The sequence below is a fragment of the Cimex lectularius genome, unplaced genomic scaffold, assembly GCF_000648675.2.
Source record: "Cimex lectularius strain Harlan isolate CLEC.00 unplaced genomic scaffold, Clec_2.1 scaffold80, whole genome shotgun sequence".
NCBI classification, from domain to species: domain Eukaryota; kingdom Metazoa; phylum Arthropoda; class Insecta; order Hemiptera; family Cimicidae; genus Cimex; species Cimex lectularius.
In genome coordinates, this window is record NW_019392709.1 from 460,582 (window position 1) to 481,529 (window position 20,948).

The 20,948-nt window shown below is 37.4% G+C and overlaps 1 protein-coding gene across 7 annotated transcripts in view; it reads right to left on the reverse strand.

Annotated features, from left to right (window-relative positions):
* LOC106663267 (discoidin domain-containing receptor 2-like) overlaps positions 1–20,948 on the reverse strand; it is a 312,738-nt gene that overhangs the window by 13,444 nt on the left and 278,346 nt on the right. For all 7 annotated transcript variants that reach the window (XM_014387974.1, XM_014388013.1, XM_014388005.1 and 4 more), the window contains exon 7: positions 18,095–18,302. In XM_014387974.1, coding sequence (XP_014243460.1) covers positions 18,095–18,302 — 208 coding nt within the window. The remainder of the gene's footprint in view (positions 1–18,094; positions 18,303–20,948) is intronic.

Here is a 20,948-nt window from a genome sequence, read left to right on the forward strand (position 1 = left end):
ATGTTTTTAGGGATGCCCTTTCTATCGAGCTCGTTTAACAATGTTGTCCATTCAACGGAGTCGAAGGCGTCTTGATATAAAGGAGCAGTTGTGATCGTACGGTAACCTTTTGCCTGGAGGGATCGAATTTTGAAGATTTGATTTCGGCCAACTGTAAACACCAGTCCTCATTGCAACCGAAAGCGTAAATATTTGGTTCCCGTAGAATCGAGACCAAACCAACTCTAACTGTTAAAATTAAAATTAAAATTCAATTTAAATGTAGGCATAAATAGGCAATATCAATAACATATCACATAAAACGTATAATACAACATGTAAAACAATCATTACATTCCACACATCAAAATTTCTACAGACTAATTCTTCAACAATTTCTTTCCTTTCTCTAATTAACCCCGTCTAATATAATCCTGAAAGGATAATCTGGCCGAACCATCACCCATTTTTTCCCATTGTCTGCTCCTTTCACCCAAATGAATTTCTATCCTTATTTTCTTCTCCACCCCTTCAAAGTCCAATATATATAAACATAAAATGGCAATACCTCACCGGCACTCTCAACACAACACAAGACACATCTACATAGAAAACAAACACTTTGTTTTGTATAATTTTAAACAATGTTTGTAAATCCTAGGCTCTGAAGATGATTTCAATAAAGATCGAAACGTTGGCACGATAAATAAAATGTATTTCTAAAACCTACGTCACACCAGACCGCATCTAACGATCTCCAAATAATGATTAATTAACGGTCATTAAACACCTCACATTTAGACATAGATATGCATATGAGTATACAAGCTAGGAGGTATAGTAAGTCTTGAATGCATGTTTTGCATTTTTTTTTTTTTTTTAATTGTCTTATAACTACCATTTGAAGTCGCTTATGTGGCTTATATTTCAACTATGTACAGTCCAAAGTATTTTACGCAATCTTTCGCAGGAAGACTTTTATCCAGATAAACTGGAGAAAGTATTTTTGGGAGTACTAGATGGTCTTTGAGAGATCGAATTACTAAGGCAGGATCAAGGTTTGCAGAACGTATTTCGTCAGAAAAAGCGAGAGTTAGTGTGTTAAAATGTTTAGGGATGTATGCCATTTATGTGGTGAATAGTAACGAATTTAGGAAGATCCCATGAGAAACACCGGCGAGCACTGAATGATGGAAATGGTTAAGACTCGGTAGATAACACGGAAGTGATAGTATATACTAGAAAAGAAGAATTTGAATTGTAGTAGTAGTATCGATGTCAGGCGCGATGGAACGAATGGATATGTTTAGAAAAATTCCGGGACAGATCTGCTTACACCCTGAGGATGTTGCGATGAGGTCTGCAGTACGATTAAGTTTGGTTATTTGCTTAACCAGTATTTGTCCCCATATTGAGACTTTTGCAAATATTTTGATTCCTTTTATGTAAATAACCATGGTTTTGAAGATAAGAAGGTGGTCTTGGAGGAATCGAACTGCTAAGGCAGGATCGAGGTTTGCAGAAAGGATTATCGTCAGTAAAGTTATGGGTGTGTAGTAGGGTGGGTATTGAAATCACATCACAGAGGACAGCGAGGTGATAGATTCCCGGACAAATCTGCTTACACCCTAAGGATGTTGCGATGAGGTCTGCAGTACGATTAATTTTGATCATTTGCTTAACCAGTATTGGTTCCCATACCGGGTTTTTAAAAATATTTTTATTGCTTTTATTTAAAGTACCACGGTTTTAAGGTAAGAAGGTGGCCTTGGAGGAATCGAACTGCCAAGGCAGGATCGAGGTTTGCAGAAAGGATTATCGTCAGTAAAGATGGTGTGTGCAGTAGGGTGGGTATGGAAATCACATCACAGAAAACGGCGAGGAGATAGATTCCGGGACAGATCTGCCTACACCCTGAGGATGTTGCGATGAGATCAGCAGTACGATTAATTTTGGTTATTTGCTTAACCAGTATTAGTTCTCATACTGGGATTTTTTGCAAATATTTTGATTCCTTTTATGTAAAGAACTATGGTTCTAAGGTAAGAAGGTGGCCGTGGAGGAATCGAATGCTAAGGCAGGATCGAGGTTTGGAGAAAGGATTTCGTCAGTGAAGTTTTTGGGTGTGTGTAGCAGGGTGAGTATGGAAGTATTCTGTAGCCATATAGGATGAGATAGTACTATTAAGGAAGGAATTGATTTTCAGTAGTTACTCCTGGTTCCAGACGGTTGGAACGCCTGGGATATGTCCAGAAAGACCACAGGTCAGCTTGCGCTCTAGAGCCAAATGAGGCAAAAACCAATCCGAGATTGGTGCGCTTATAATTTTTGTGTTTATTGCATACGTACGCATTGAAGTCGTTTGTATGCAAATAAAAAAAAAATTGTCGCCCTAGTAATACAAATTGAAAATTAAGTCTGAGATTCTTTAACTTTGAAATTTTTTTTCGTTATCTACTGGATAATCGAACCCGGAGAATGTACCCGCCAGAGATGTTTCCCATTCAATCAAATACACAGAATATTAACTATTAATCTAGAGGGATAAGTTGGCACGTAAGCCCTCGGTTCACCTGATGCCTGACTTAGACAAATGAACCGGCCGACCATTGTCAACTCGTGTGGCATTACCGGACAACCATCTGAGCCAGGAACCGAGCGTCTCATTCATCACCAAGGTAGTTCAGCCGCATCGTCGACCTTTATTAATGCTAGATCGTGTTAAATAGAATTCCTTACAAGATTTCTTTCTGATGTTTCTCCTACCATGCCCTGTGAATCATTTTGATTTTTCCCAAGCTTAGGCAATAAATTCCACTTAGATGCCATTTTACTTCCGATCCAGGCCAAGGACTCTCTACCCTATCAAGCCTTTTGTTCGAACCGTTATTATTATCATGCTACGTTATTTAATGCCTTTTGCACTGCGCTTTTTCTTCTTTCCCACTTCCTCTTTATGATTAGCAAATTCGAAGTACGAAATAAATATATTAATTAAAGAAAAAATATATTTTAATATAAATATATATACATTAAAGAAATTATTTATGAAAATCTACAGTACTCGGGTGTTCTGGAGAAAATTCTATCGTTGCATCAAGAGTGAAATAATTATTTTTAAAATAATGCATTAAAATGGAGAGAATTTTATGACAAGAAGAAGAAGATCGAGAAGAGTTCCTATTTCTTTTGCTCTTAATTTTAAAGTTTATTTAATACCTATCAAAACACTAGTCATGTTTCTTCGTACCGGCCTATAATTCTTCTTCTTAACTTCTACAAGGTACTGACCCAAAAATTTCAAAAACGCGCGTGTGTCAGGGGAAAGTGATCGGAAGGGGTTGAGGCTTTGACTGCCGCCCATTTTCAAATGGGATTTTTAGTGGAATCTAATTGGTTCTCCCTAGCAACATTTGGCGGGATAATAGTTAATGTCACAAGCCAACAGATGCCGTTGAAATCTCAATTATGACAAAAAATGGACCCTCATCGTTTTTCCACTGTGCCTTTCATATGGAATTGTACATAGACAAAATTTTGACATGGAATCCTCACACTCTACTGCTAGACATCGTTCAAAACATGCTATAGCTCCTTTATAGACTTAGGGACTGGACGTGTCGAGGTGGATAAACAAAATCAATCCTTTGAATCAAAACTCCACCGTACGATCACCTATCTTCCTATGTAAGTAACCATACTGTCCACTCAGAACTACTAATTCCTTAAGGTCCTAAACTATCGAAATCCTGATTCCTCAAATACCACTCCAAATCTCTACATTCGTCACCTTTCCACGCTTACTGCGCACCTAAACTCATTCATTGAGTTTGTTCGCCAGCAGCCAAATTCAAAATGGCGCCGACGAACACCGCCGGAGAGAGTTGAAGTTAATAAGAAGATTGTTTCGGCACCAACGGGAATGGAAGATTCCCGATTGAAAAGGGGATGTTAGTTTAAGAATGATTAAATGAAGGAATAAATAATGAACGAAAGGAGTAGTTGAAGACTCACTGTTTAATGAAATTTCTATGGCTTACAAGTTGGCCCATGATCGTATGGAGATCTGAAGGCGATGACGGTCTAAAGGCGAAGAAGACCGGAAAGCGGTGAATGTCTCCTGAATGCGATATCGTGCGTTGTTCTGCGGTGATTAAGCCTGTGTACCGATCTGGTTCTTGCAGCGGCGTTGATGATGATGCTGGATGATGCAATCCAGTGGCGAGGAGAATGAGACGATGCAATTCAGGTAGTAGCCAGTGAGATGATAGAGTCGGGAGATAATAAAAGGATGATTCGTTCGCGGGATTATAACGATGGTGGAAGAAGGAGATGATATATTAAGGGAAAAGTTTTGGGGACCATGAGGTCAAGAGATGGGACAAACGCGGATGTGAAAAATTTGAAAGGGAATCCGTGGGGATTCGCGTGGCGAAGAAAACTTTAAGAAGCGGCGATCTTACACAGTGAATTACTACGGTGCAACACTGGCGAGGTAGGGCAATAAGTCGCGTGCTCGCTCCGAGAGCTGTCGGAGAAGAGAGCCTGAGAGGGCTGGAAAGGATGGGTTTTTGAGGAAAAAGGAGGGAAGTGTATCACGATTGGTGGATTTCCAGAAGATAGGGGTTGTAGATAGAGGGGTACAAAGTACGTCGTAAAATGGGCGTTTCGGTGACGAAGACGCGCCCGAACAGAGTTCATGTCATGTAGTCGTAGAGGTTGTATGTTAATCATCAACGGATGGTTCACATTCGCGCATATGTTGCTACCTTGTAACCTACAATTGTTAACAAAACTAAGAAATAACTCGAAAAAAATAAACCTTTAAATAACTCCCGAAAGCTTTTATATTAATCTTAAAATCTACGACCCTTGCTGAGAAAATGTTTTAATTAGTTGATTGAAACCATGCCCCGCTTTGTTTCTCCCGGGTTCCGGATTCCGTGGTGAAATCCCAGTTTTATGACTGTTTTCCATTTGATGTCGGCATTTATTCCGTTTGAATCGTTCCTTCCTCGGCATCAAGACAGCCGACGTCGGTATTAGCAAGTAGGGACACGTCTCGACCACCCTCTCCCGTTTTGTCTTTGCCATCCAAGACAGAATTAATCCACTTTAAGGGCGTGAGACGACTTTGGGATACGAAGTTTTAATTTTGTTGTCACTACTTGTGAGTTGATTTAAAAAAAAAAATCTCCATGAACGCTTTCAGTTCCAAGCTTTGAACAGAGACTACACATTTTTACACCTTTAGCAAGTTCCTGTTTCGGCGCTGAAGATAAAACAAGACATTTTAATCAGGCAATAAGATTATGATGCAAAAAATATAAAACTTTATTAGTTGTCATAAAACAACAAAACAAGAAAAACAATATGCATAATAGAAAGAAGTAAGATTAAAACAACAAAAGCGACTCCCATTACAAGATGGACTGAATTACACAGGATGCAGATAGTTTTGTAACAAAAACGCCGACTGGAAAAGCTACGTTCATTTCTAGAGAGCAAAATAATTGGACGCCAAGAATGCCATAGTATAAAAACCCCAATTGAAAAGGAAAAAAGCAGCAAAATTTACGGAATATTTAAGGTGTGCATAAAACTATACCAAAAAGTAGAATTGCAAAATTGGTGAGTGTTACAATTAATTAAGGTTTTTAGTTGAGATGGAAAAAAGTTAAAGGCACGAGCGGGATTCGAACACACGATCTTCGGCTAGATACGCCGCTGCTCTACCACTTGAGCTATCGTAACCTCGATCCACATCAACTTCCTATCTCAACCCCACCTTATGAGTTTTCCCTCCTTTTCCTTCATTTGTCGTCGAGAATCCAATCCGATTACACGACATTTGAAAAATGGCAAAAAGGAGGGAAAACTCAAAAGGTGGGGTTGAGATAGGAAATTGATGTCCGAGTGGATCGAGGTCACGATAGCTCAAGTGGTAGAGCAGCGGCGTATCTAGCCGAAGATCGTGGGTTCGAATCCCGCTCGTGCCATTAACTTTTTTTCATCTCAACTAAAAACCTGAATTAATTGTAATGTATTAATTGGTCAAGCGGACCACGAAATTAGTGAATTTAATTGGTGAGTGTATTTTGAGAATTAAAGAACTGACTATACTCAAAACTACGGTGAACAGAAATAAGCAAGAAAATTAGAAGAGGAGAGACTAAAGGCAAGGGTACTAAAATTTTATAATGCTATCCAGCGAAAAACAAAATATTGGGACAGTTTAAGCAAAAAAAATTGATAGGTAATGATCAGCTTACAAAGTTGCCGTGAAAAAAGTCAAGGAGGAAAGCCTCGCAATCGATCAAAATAAATAAAAGGCGAACGCAAACAATTGAGGAAACAACAAAAAAAGCTATTAAAAAAGTTGTTTCAAACACACAAACGGACATCAAGGAAGGGTTAAAACCTGGAGAATTTCCCGTACAAACGAAAACGGCAATCAATGGACTCTCAAAGCGTTAAATATAACCATCTCCTCCCCAAAAGAGAACCAACTGCGCGGTTTTGACACGATCGAAAACGAAATAATTGCAAAAATCAACTCCAAATTCCGATGTTTTTAGTATTATGTTGGCAAAATGTGCCCAAAATAATCACGAATCAAACCCAAAAGATACAAGCTAATTCGTCCAATTTAATCGACCTCTTATTTCTGTACAATTTCAGTAAACGGAATTATCATACCCAAAATCATAGAATTCACGCTAATTATTTTACAAAACTTTTTGACAAAAAACATTAAATTAATGAAAACCTGTAATTTGTGCCTTTTTTTTTGCAGAAATTCAAAGTTTTATACGGGATGTATAACGCGAACGAATCAGATTTGCGTAATCAAAATTTTGTGGATAAAAAATACGTTTCTAAAAAGAAATTTACGGTAAAACTCAGGTTGAAACGCACAACGCAAGCCCGCAATATCGGTCAAACAACAATTATTTCGGTTCAACAGCAAATTACATGAGAATATATGTGGAATTTGGCTGTGACCTTTATGTCCCTATAATTCTGTTACTACAGCACACCGGTGAATGCTAATTCATCAAGGAATTTGATTATTAGGCTCAGTTTTACTGGATGCCCCAACGGAATTTTTCCGACTAGGATCATAGTCTGTTGATAGGTGCGTTTCGTTCAAAAATCGGACTTCAAAATTCACTGATGTGCTTAGCGTTCTCTAGCCATAACGTCTTTCAATTACGCAGCTCATATTTAAGTGGCCATGTTTCAACTTATGGCCTTTTGTCAGCCGGGTGAGTATTTTTTTCGATTCCGATGGACATCGATCAACTGTGCTTTTGATAAATGAGAGCTCTGCCGATCCGGCACACCTAGCAATAACAATAATGTAACAACGAGGGTTAAATTTTAATCCGATTAATTATTATTTTCATCTAACTTTGGTTGAGATGAAAAATTAGTGTGACGAGCGGGATTCGAACCCAGACCTTCCGCTCAATACTCCGCTGCTCTAACCACTTGAGCTATCGTGACTTCGATCCCCTCGGACACCGACTTCCCACCTCAAACTACAACCGTTCGAATTTTTCATTTTTTGCCATTTTTCAATTGTCGTGAAATCAGGATTCTATTCTCAGCCACTTACGAAGTGCCCACGGGGATCTATTAGTGAAGTAATTACTTCTTTTAATTATTAAATTAATCCATATTTGTTTAGTAGTCATAATTAACCATATTAATTATCTAAGGTTTTTGGCTGAGATGAGAAATTATTGTCACGAGCGGGATTCGAACCCACGACCTTCGGCTCAATACCGTTGCTCTAACTGCTTGAGCTATCGTGACTTCGATCCCCTCGGACACCAACTTCCCACCTCAACTTACAACCTTCGAATTTTTCCTTTTTTTGCCATTTTTCAAATGTCGTGTAATCAGGATTCTATTCTCACCGACTTACGAAGTGCACACGGTGAGCTATTACTGAAGTAATTACTTCTTTTAATTATTAAATTAATCCATATTTGTTTAGTAGTCATAATTAACCATATTAATTATCTAAGGTTTTTGGTTGGGATAAAAAATTATTGTCACGAGCGGGATTCGAACCCACGACCTTCGGCTAAATACGGCGCTTCTCTACCACTTGAGCTATCGTGACTTCGATCCCCTCGGACACCGACTTCCCACCTCAACCAACAACCGTTCGAATTTTCCCTTTTTTTTGACATTGTTCAAATGTGTAATCAGGATTCTATTCTCAGCGACTTATGAAATGGCCGCGGGGATCTATTGGTGAAGTAATTATTCTTTTAATTATTAAAATAATTCATATTTGTTTAGTGGCCATAATGTTGATTATTCCAATTAATTATTCTTTTCATCTAAGGTTTTTGGTTGAGATGAAAAATTATTGTCACGAGCGGGATTCGAACCCACGACCTTCGGCTCAATACGCCGGTGCTCTAACCACTTAACCTATCGTAACATCGATCCCCTCGGACACCAACTTCCCACCTCAACCAACAACTGTTCGAATTTTCCCTTTTTTTGCCATTTTTCAAATGTCGTGTAATTAGGATTCTATTCTCAGAGACTTAAGAAGTGCCCGCTTGGGGCTTTTAGTGAAGTAATTGCTTCTTTTAATTATTAAATTAATCCATATTTGTTTAGTGGCCATAATAGACCATATTGATTATTCCAATTAATTATTCTTTTCATCTAAGGTTTTTGGTTGAGATGAAAAATTAATGTCACGAGGGGGATTCGAACCCACGACCTTCGGCTCAATACACTGTTGCTCTAACCACTTAACCTATCATAACATCGATCCCCTCGGACACCAACTTCCCATCTCAACCAACAACCGTTCGAATTTTCCCTTTTTTTGCCATTGTTCAAATGTCGCGTAATCAGGATTCTATTCTCAGCGACTTACGAAGTGCCCACGGAGAGTTATTAGTAAACCAAGTACTTCTTTTATAGAAATGATGAATGATGGAGTGAGTGTGGTGTTCAATCCTTTTTAAAAAGATTGTTCCTACTCACAGTAAGACCACGTTTGCAGTTCATGTCGAGAGACGTGGTTGTAGAGGTCCTTCAGCCTGATGATGTGCTAAATAGCTCGAAATCCGGATCATTGCAGAGCGGCTTACTGTGATTAGGAACCATCTTTTTAAAAAGGATTACTTCTTTTAATTATTAAATAAATCCATATTTTTTTAGTGGTCATAATTGACGATATCAATTATTCCAATTAATTATTATTTTCATCTAAGGTTTTTGGTCGAGATGAAAAATTAGATTCACGAGCGGGTTAAAAGGTAGTGGGGTTCGAAGCCCGCTCGTGACACTACTTTGTCATCTTGACCAAAAACCTTAGATGAAAAGAATAATTAATTAGAATATTTAATATGGTCAATTATTGTCACTAAATAAGTATGGATAAATTAAATTTTAATTTAATCTTGTGTATTTAGGGTATAAGATCATCATGAATTAATTTTACAACTAAATGGTCGTGGAAGTGAGGAAAATTAGAAAAACGCAGAATTTTTTAATTCATTCTTTGTGGTTTTCATTCAGTAAAAACGCGACGATTAGCGCGCATACAAACTTCCTGAAATATTGGAACCTTCTAAATTTTGTAATATTCACTTTTTGAAATTTTCTAACGGATCTAATTGCTAAGAACATGTACTAAATGCGATGTTCAAGCACATGTGCGAGCGGATAAGACAGAGGATGAAGAAATACGCGCTCTTTTTACAAGAGAAAGGAGGGAAAAAGAGCCGGGTTTAATTTATCGGAAAGGTTCCGATGGGGGTGTATGAATGTTAATATTCGAAAGCTATAGAATCGAAAAGTGTAAAAGGGCGGGCGACCCTGTTGAGAACAAATGCTGATGTGGGGTGCCCCCGTTTACAAAAATTGATTCACGGCAGGTTCGACAAGGTGTAGCATGTGTATTTGGAATTCTGGATTTCTCTTATCTCGCAGCCATTACGGGAATTATATTTTTTAAATAATAAAAAAATACGTGCCAATGGTGCGCAACTGTTGCGTTAATTAACATCAAAGCAGATTCGATCTTTATACTGACTATAACCTCGTCACTCCTCTTTTTATTTACTCTTTAGAAGGTTTTCATTTCCTTTTAAAATCACACAGAGCGAATGGAAAATTTTGCAACACCCATTCATTACGCTTTCACACAAATAAATACATTCACACCTTCATTCCTTCATCAACCTGCATACAGTAACAAACTAATCTAATTGAGGTCGATGGGGTACTTTAATGAACATTCCGTCATCTACCAAAGTCACGTCAAAGCTCGTCGTCAAATAGCGATGAGGATGCTATTCACCATCTGCCCCTCCCCATTCACTCTAATAAATAGACTCACTTATACAAAGCACAGAAACACAAAACATATTTTGACAGATATATACAATTAAAAAAATTCCCAAATCCTCTAAAAAGCGGAACCGGGGACCTTCGTTTCCCACTGGGGGTCGCAATGTAATGTAACATTGACGTTTCTTTAGGGTCCGCACTTGGCCGATGAGGCCTTATCACACTCACCTCCCCGTGCGGAAAATCTGCTTCTTCGAGGTTCGGTATAGAAACACACAAATTCACATACTAATCGGTTGACATGCTGACTTCTCCCGCTTGCCGCTTCCGAGGGGGTGAGTTAACATTGTGCACTTAACTAGTAAAGGGATACCCAAAAAGTGGCCAAAAAGCATCAACCAAGTCTCCCACGCACTCCCTACATAGAGAAACAACTCTATCTCCCTGGGTGTAGGGGCTCCGCTACCGTCGAAACCTCCGTATACGCTCCGGCCGCGGTTTCGATTTTAGTGGAATCTCTAACCACCCCCTAGAGCAATACCAGGTCTACGGTAAAGGTAACCCAGAAGGCCGCCACCGACAATCACCCGTCCCCGTCCACCATTCCTCACGCATTCGAGAGACGCCTGCAGCGAAGTCTCCTCTTTGGCTATACGCTCTCGGCATCCGAGCCGTCCGATTCCCACGAGGTCGGGAGGTAATTCGGATGTCATGCGCAAGTACTTCTGCCCACGGCCACGAATGAGACACGGCCTCTTCTCTAGGACCCGCCAGGGGTCTAAGCGCTCAGCCTCTGTGAGTCCTTACCCATGCAGGTGGGATTGAACTTGGAACGAAAATACACTGCCTCGCATACAAATGGTTATGCACTCTCCCCCGTCCGTATATATATTCAAAATATATATTTAGACAGGATCTAGTACCCTAATCCGCGTGTGCCTATGCTACAGCACCCGCTGTTCGCAGCTAGCTCTCAAGCCAGCAACTCCCTTAACGCATCTCAAGGGTCTACGTAGGCCTAGTCTCACCGTCCTTGCACGCTATAAGCTTCCTTGGTCCTGTCAACTAAATGCATGCAGAGGCTGCTTAAGGCGACCATGCGCGCCGGGAAACACGAGCCAGCTTGTGCTTTAGAGAGTATCACGTTCTCAAGGCTACACCATTATTTTTTGCCTGGAAACCCTCCTAAAACATGCTACCGTTTCGGAGAACCATTCTGAAATCCGGCGGCATACCTACACGCACTCTGTATGAAGCCATGACTCACGCCTCTATTATGTGGGACACATCGTCCAACCTTTCTCTGAATAAGTGGCACCTATGCGAGCTTTGGGCCAAATGCAGATGCCCGTGTGTCAACCGTGTACGGCCAATCCTCGATCGAGGAGGACGATCCCTTGTCTCCTGCTCAGGTTCTATAAGGGCTATATATTCGCAAGAGCCACTCCGACGACCCCGCCCACTGACGCTGCCAACTTTCTTTTATCATGTTTTTCACTGCATGCATAGCAGTTTCCCCCCCGGTCTGGAGGGCGTCCCGGCTTTCGCCTCCTCGTCCGCACGTTCCTTACCGGGAACCCAGACACAACCACCGTTTTTCCGAGAGACTCCAGCCCCGCGTATTTCTCTAACAAGAGCACGACGAGAGGGTCGACAGAGAACCGGTCTCGTATAGCTTTGTCGTGTGCTTTTTATTTTAGAAATATCGTGCATGAGTTATTAAATAACTGTAACGTTAAACTACCTCATTATTATAGCATTGGAAGTGTGAGAGGACTAAAATACCAAAAGTAGAAATAAAAGATAATGGTTAGAAGAGAGGAGAGAGAAGTTATAAAAGGAGAGATAAATGTATGAACAGAGAGAGAGAGAGAGGGAGGGAGTGAGAGGGGGACAAAAAGAATAGAACGGAGAAGAAGATAAGGATAGATGAGGATGGATATTGACGTGTTAAGAGGAGAGGAGGAAAAGGGAAGAGTAGTAAAGAAGTACTAAAAATAGAAATATAAGAAAATAGATGACCTGAGGAAAGAGAAGAGAGAAGAGCAGAGATAAACGAATGAACAGAGAGAGAGAGAGAGAGAGAGAGAGAGAGAGAGGGGGGGGGGACAAAAATATGAGAACGGAGAAGAAGGTAAGGATAGAGCAGGATGGAATATAAGTGTTAATAGGAAAGGAGAAAAAGAGAAGAGTAGAAAAGAAGTACTAAAATACTAAAAGTAGAAATAAAAGAGAATGGTTAGAAGAGAGGAGAGAGAAGTAAGAAAAGCAGGGGTATATGAATGAGCAGAGAGAGACAGAGAGAGGGAGAGAGAGAATAATGAAGAATGAGAAAAAGATTATGAAGGGGACCTAGATAAATAAATATTGTTTTATTCTAAAAAATATTCATCCTAGTGCATTACATTTCACCCTATCGATATTTTAGTCTTGCTTATACAGGTGGACTATTAAACTTCTTTCCCGCTATTTTTGCTCAACATAATTGCATCTGTCAATAGTTCTTTTCATTATCCAGGTTAGCTTTTTCTGGTCATTTCGATTAGAACGATTTTTCCTATGTTTAGCACTAGCGGGAAAATTTCATAATTCGTGCAGTTAATAATAAAATTCCCATTTGAATATTTTCGATTCTGTTGGCGATTGACTAATTACTTAACAATTCTTGTTAGGCATTACGTGAGCACATTTTCCTCCGCCCTTTAGCACGCCGACCCCCAATGCTTTCCTTTTAACACTTTTACTCGCAAGAACCACCGGACAAGTTTGGTTTCACGCCCGAATGCATACTGGTTTGCGTTTAATGGACACGTTTATACTATTGTGCGGAGCCTGTCAAGCCTGCACGTACGCTCCGTTGAGTTGATTGCTTCCCCGCCGTTCGCACCTGTGTAATCTTTTACTTTACGGTTTACGATGCCGTGCACAAAAATAGACGCCATCGGCTCATCTCAAAGCTTTGTACAAACAACAGAACCTACACATGGATCGGATCCAGTTAAAATTGTGTACAATTTCTAGTATATTGTTTAAAGTTCGAACGGTCAGGGTGAAAGCTCTGATTAGATGCTTTGAATTATTTTTTAATAGTTGTGATTTTGAGTATAAAAAAATAAAAATTAAAGTGGGGACCGCAGTGGCCAAATAGGTAATGATTACGGTATTTACCATGCTAGCGGTCCTGCGTTCAAATTCTGGCACAGCCCATGGCTTTTTAATTGAAAGTAAGGCTCAAAGAATTATTGTAAATACATGAAAAATGGCAAAAAGGAGGGAAAATTCGAAAGGTGGGGTTGAGATGAGAAGTTAGTGTCCAAGTGGATCGAGGTCCGATAGCTCAAGTGGTAGAGCAGCGGCGTATCTAGCCGAAGGTCGTGGGTTCGAATCCCGCTCGTGGCACTGACTTTTTATCTCAACTAAAAACCTTAATTAATTGAAAGATATTAATTGGTCAAGCGGACCACGAAAACTAGTGAATTTAATAAATTAAAATGAACTATACCTTCACTAAAGCTCTCCGTGGCCATTTCATTTGTAGCCGAGAATCAAATATATTACACGACATTTGAAAAATGGCAAAAAGGAGGGAAGATGCAAAAGGTGGGGTTGAGATGGGAAGTTAGTGACCGAGTGGATCGAAGTCATGATAGCTCAAGTGGTAGAGCAGCGCCGTATCTAGCCGAAGATCGTGGGTTCGAATCCCGCTCGTGACACTGACTTTTTATCTCAACTAAAAACCTTAATTAATTAAATTGTAAAGAGGTTTGACCCTTCGTCCCCTACATCAAACTTGGTATTAGACGTTACTCCCTTAAGTATAACAGAAATTACTTGATTTATAATAACAATTTCACTCAAAACCAATATGATACCACTAGAATACCACCACACTTTATGCCCTGAAGATGACACGAAGAAAGTTCGGAACGTCGGCAAAAATAAGTGTTTTTCTTACCTCGTTCTTGACCGCTCCTCACGACTCCAACAAATTATTTACTTATAATGTCGAAATCAGACGTTATTATATCCAAGTTTTTACTTTAATAATCTAGCATTTTCATATTAAAACAAGAAAAATATATCCTCTTTGTAATAGCATACATGGAAATAAATTTAGTTGAGAATTGTATAATTATGAACTTTGAAAATAAAAGAATTTCCCTAGAAAAAATGTGTTATATAAAAAAAAAGAAAATGGAAAATAATACACAACTAAAATTTTTCCAGTTTATTAAACGCGAATTTCTTCTTCTTATAGAAACATATATACGTGTCAACGAGCTTGAAAACAAGCTTTTTGAGGTGGTTAATGTGGTTAATGGTAAGCCTGGCTGTTTCTTCAAGGCTCAGAAAGGAACAGTCTATTCAAAGGTCCTTTTAATTCAATCCCCTTTCTTTCTGAAAAGAGGTTGACTCAATTTTTGATACTTAAATTGTTAATCCTTCTACATAAAAGAAGACGAAATAAGGCGGTCACAGTGTTGAAAAAAACATGAATGCTTTCATTTTAGTATTTTTATTTTCTTTATTTCTTTTGTACGTTTTTAATTAATTATTTTCATTTATTTAAAAGTTTTATAATTGTTTTTGACATGGATATGATAAAAGACTATATTGTTTTTTATTAATTTATCGATTGTTAAAAAAAAATTCCGTTTGGGTTTTATACTTCTAATTTTTTAAATTTTTGGACTTTTGGGGATTTCCATCCATTATCAGCAACTATAAAAATAAAACCTTTTTGAAAACATCATCAGGAAAGGAATATTAGTATTTAACTTTTTACTTTACTTGGTGAAAATAAGGTAACAAAAGAATAATAAATATATAAAATATACAATACAGGGTGTCCTTTTTATGATGGCCCGGCAGAATTTCTCTTGAACCAAGTGTTCAATACTTTTTAGTCCAGTTTCAAATTTTTACCTTGTTTGGAGAAGGCAGTTCGAACATGAAATAAATACCAAATGAAATTTTTTTTTCAAACTTTTTGCCATAACTTTGTCATTATTTAACAATTTAAAACCTGATTGCTCCATTGTTTTCAGCGCAAATGATGGGGTAGATGTGAAATTTTGAAGTTGAACTGACCTGAGGTACCCTGTATAATTTTTCTCTAAAAAAAGGTAAAAATATGAAACTGTACTAAAAAATATTAAACACTTTTTTTTATGGCATCACTGGTTCAAGAAAAATTCTGCCGGCCCAATTAAAAAAGACACCGTGTATAATATTATATATAATATATATTATAAAAATATTCATATAAAGTATAAAAAAATTAATAAATTTTTGTTGTTTTATAAAAAGAATTTTTGGTTGTTTCTGAAGATGAGTGTAAATCCCGAAATGTGCAAAAATTAAAAAAAATCGTATAAAAATCACGGCATAGAAATGGTTTTACTATAAAAAACATGAATAAAAGTAAAAAGATGGACCAATTTGCAGAAAAGTTTAAATTCTACAATTCATTCTAAACGACCATTAAATAAACTATCAGCTCACGTTAAACTACTGAGAGCGGGCAATAATGCGTTCAATGAACAGCAAATAAATATATTTTTGTCTTTGTCTATCTAAAATGTGGCCGAGAATCAAATAGATTATACGACACTTGAAAAATGGCAAAAAGGAGGGAAAATTCCAAAAGTGGGGTTGAGATGGGAAGTTAGTGTCCGAGTGGATCGGAGTCACGATAGCTCAAGTGGTAGAGCAGCGGCGTATTTAGCTCAAGGCCATGGGTTCGGATCTCGCTTGTGACACTGACTTTTTTATCTCAACTAAAACACCTCAATTACGACCACGAAAACTAGTGATTTTAATAGATCATAAAGTAGAAAATAATCGATCCCTGTTTCTATTGCTACTAAGACGTTTCCCTTGTAGATAAACGATGATCCGTTTTTCGTAGCCGCCAGACACATCTCAATTCCTGATTTAATTTTAATCCGACTGGGCTTCCCCTTATAAGGTCCGGTGAGCTTACCTATCCGAAGGTAACACTGTAAACGGAGCCTGAATAAGAAAAAACGTTGCAATTAAACAGTATCTTCCCTTATAAATAAAATAACAGCCTTTTGAAATGGCATGTTGGACAAGTTACAAAACTGACTTACACTCTACCAAAAAAAAGCTGGATACTAGGGATACATTACAAAAAAAAATTGGTTATTTTTATTAATTATATATATTAATTATTAGCTTATATTATTAATTATATGTATATTGTATTTATATGTATATTGTAATTATAGGGATACATACATACAAACGTACATACATACGTACATACATGCATACATACGTACATACATACATACATACATACATACATACATACATACATACATACATACATACATACATACATACATACATACATACATACATACATACATACGTACATACATACATACATACATACATACATACATACATACATACATACATACATACATACATACATACATACATACATACGTACATACATACATACGTATATACATACGTACATACACATACATACATACGTATATACATACATACATACGTACATACATACATACATACGTACATACATACATACATACGTATATACATACATACATACGTACATACATACATACATACGTATATACATACATACATACGTACATACATACATACATACGTATATACATACATACATACGTACATACATACATACATACGTACATACATACATACGTCCGTCCGTACGTAGTACGTACATATATACATACAAATATTGCACATAAAAAAAACCGACCACCTGGTTTTTACGCGCATAAATGTTCAATTTTGAAAATGCATGTTTTCTCAGCATTTTAAGTCACAGATCTGCGTTTCATTTTTTAGAACATTTTACGCTTTTCTAAATGTTTTTCCTAGCTTCAGATATTTATCAGTAAATCCAAAAATTGTCAAAACATGTCGATTTTTGGACTATTTACGAAAATTTCAAATTGAGCTATGGAACAAGTAATCGTCCTTGAGTAATCCCTTTAGAAATCGATAGGAAAGTTTAATGAGCTTTCAGTTGGTCACCTTCCACTTTATCCGAATTCTCAACCGTTTTCATGTTGTTTGCGGATTTTGAGCAAAAAACATTTCTTTTTTACGTGCTTATGGAAAAAAACATATCACTCTCTCATCCGATTTAGTCATACATGAGCCTATGAAGCCAAAGTGCCCTATGAAAAGGGAAGAAGTTGAATTTCCGTGATATGGGGAAAGTGCTTATCAACAGCAGAAGTATTCCGCATCCGAAATGGTCAAAGTAAGAAAAAGCGAGAATTGTCACTTCCCTGGTAACTTTTTTGAAAAAGTCCTGGCAATAAAAGTTGTAGAGAGTAAAATATGTCAAATGATGACTGTTCAAAATTTATGATTCTTGATAATCGGGAGATAGATTGATCCTTTTTTCCATGAGCACGTAAAAAACCCGTTTCGAAATATTGGACATGGGCGAATTTTCTTTTGTTAATTTTAAAACAAGTTTAAATTGTTTTATAATTTGTTAAAGCCGTGGGGAGCAGTCAAGAATGTGGTAGATTAGAAAAACACCTTTTTTATTTTTTTGCCGACATTTCGACCTTCATTCGGGTCATCTTCAGGGCATAAAGCATCATCTATGGTGTCATAGTAGTTTTGTGTGAAAGTTGTATGTACAAACAACCGGTCACTAAGAGACACATATTTAAAATGTTTTAAAAATAAAATACTTGAGATATTTCTATGATTAGTAAACAAATGTTAAACTCACCGGAATCGAAGGACACCTCGCTGATCATCATCCACCTGTGTTCGAAGTAGAGCTGAAGTTTCAAGAATTTCCCAGCCATGTGGTGCAGCTTGATCGTCACGTTTCTCGCGTGCTCCATTACTGTGTCGGGCATGTAAGAGTACTCGATCGGCTTCCCCGAGAAAAGTTTCCCTCCGACGCTCATATACACCTTCGCCAAGGAGAACACCTGTAACGCGAGTTTTAAAAAGACGTCAGAACATTTTACAAAGAAGTTTGACAGAATGGATATCGGTTTGATGGAAGAATGGAGCTTCCCCAAGGAAATACGGAGTCCGAAGCTTTCCAATAAACACGACGGAACATTGTCAACTATGTTGATGTTGGGTTCAACTCTCCTGAGACATTTACAGACACTGAAACGCCCTCGACCAACGGACTGACTGTAATGATGGTTTGGAATCGGTTTAATTAAATCAAATTCGGTTGTGATTTGCATTTAAATATAATAATGTTAGTTATAACATTCATGGGTAATACTTAATACTTTTTTCTTTATTGTAATTTAAACGCTTTTTAATTTCCAGCATTTTATTCTTTCACCAACGTTTTCTTGATCCGGGATGCATGAACCATCTGTAATTTAGTTCATTTTTGTATGATGGATTTGTACAAAGTAGAGTGTGTGAAAGAAAAAGAAAGATAAAGATATATATATAATATGTATAGATGACTGGCGATAAATGTCGAAACTTTCAGGTGTTTTTACTCACCATATACAACAAAAAACTTCGTATAATTCTTGCTATATTCGTATAAAATTGCTTAAAAAATTAAGAAATTCTGATTGTAGAAAAATCTAGTTTGTGCCACCTGAAAAAACGTTAAATTTGGTTCGATTAGTTGAGGTTTTTAGTTGAGATAAAAATGTCAGTGTCACGAGCGGGATTCGAACCCACGATCTTCAGCTAAATACGCCGCTGCTCTACCACTTGAGCTATCGTGACCTCGATCCACTCGGACACTAACTTCCCATCTCAACCCCACCTTTTGAATTTTCCCTCCTTTTTTCCAGTTTTGAAAGCGGACCACGAAAACTAGTGGAGTTAAATTTGGTGTAAGAAAACCTATTTACATGGCAGAATTGATGAAAAAATTATGCATTGTGTTAATCGTGATCCCGAAGCCAGTACACGTGCGTGATTATAGACAGTAATACTCTGTGTTGGGAAGAATTGTACCATTTTACGAGGGTGCAAAACTTGGACCGAAAAGACCATGTTTATAAGCAATTTAGTTTACCAAAGTCTAAAAAAACCCGAAACCTGAAATTACTTCTTTACAGTTGAAATTTGGAAAGAGGTTTATAGGAAGTTTTTTGTTGCAGATTTTAGACACTTATCGCCAGTGATCAATACAAACATATATATATATCGTTATCTTCCTTTTTCTCTCACACACTCTACTCTGTACAAAATCATCATACAAAAAAGAACTAAATAATTAACGGATGGACGTGATACTGATTTGTGTATCATTCTTTGTGCGTCGGGTGGCTTCGGGTTGCGTCGCTTAGCGTTGCATTGGTGTTCCTCCTTTAAGCCGGGAACACACCCAATGCTACGCCATGCGACGCTACCCGATGCTACCCGACGCAAATCCAAACTCCGATTTTCCATAAGGTTGTATTACCCCCGTGCACGTCTACCCGATGCTATGCCACGCTAACCTACCCGACGCTCTACCATCCCCACTGCCCAGATTTTCGTCGGGTCGCATCGAGTACAGTCGAAGACAAAAGAACCGGACACTCATATTTTTATGCAAACTACATGTATTATTGTCGTTATAATAATTACAACATGCTTATATTAATATAAACTGGTAGAAAATTAATCAAAACACCGGAATAGGATTTTTTGATATAATGAATTTAACTAACAATTTATTGGCGTAATATACTAAAATTGGAACAATTTATTACACGGTTTTGCTCATAAAATTTAACTAACAATTTGTTTCATGGTTTTGCTCATAAAATTTAACTAATAATTTATTTCATGGTTTTGCTCATACCAATTCACCATTTTCGTCGAGTAGCGTCAGAAAAGGACACTCATATTTTTGTAATTTATTTCAAACTATGTAAATGTAGTTTTGCCGTTATATTAATTACAACATTCTTATTTTAATATAAACCAAATTAACCGAGATCAAAAATTTATTAGTTTTTATTTTAAAATTTTTTTTAATTACTTGGTAGAAAATGAATCAAAACACCAGAATAACATTTTTTCATATAATGAATTTAACTAACAATTTATTACACGGTTTTGCTCATAAAATTTAACTAACAGTTTATTTCGCGGTTTGCTCGTAAAATTACACCATTTTCTAATGTCGGGTAGCACCAGAAGAGGACACTCATATTTTTTGTAGTTTATTTCAAACTAAGTACATGTAATTTTGTCGTTATAGTAATTACAACATGTTATTTTAATGTAAATCAAATTAAACGAGATCAAAAAATCGTAAGTTTTTATAAACATTATTTAATTATGATAGTTAGGAATAACATTATTTAAAACCTTTCAATTAATTAAGGTTTTTAGTCGAGATAAAGTTGGTGTCACGAGCGGGATTCGAACCCAAGATCTTCGGCTAGATACGCCGCTGCTCTACCACTTGAGCTAACGTGACCTCGATCCACTCGGACATTAACTTCCCATCTGAACCCCACCTTTTGAATTTTCCCTCTTTTTTGCCATTCAAGATTAACACAATGCATAATTTCCTCATAAATAATTTTTTCATCAATTCTGCCATGTAAATAGATTTTCTGACACCAAATTTAACTCCACTAGTTTTCGTGGTC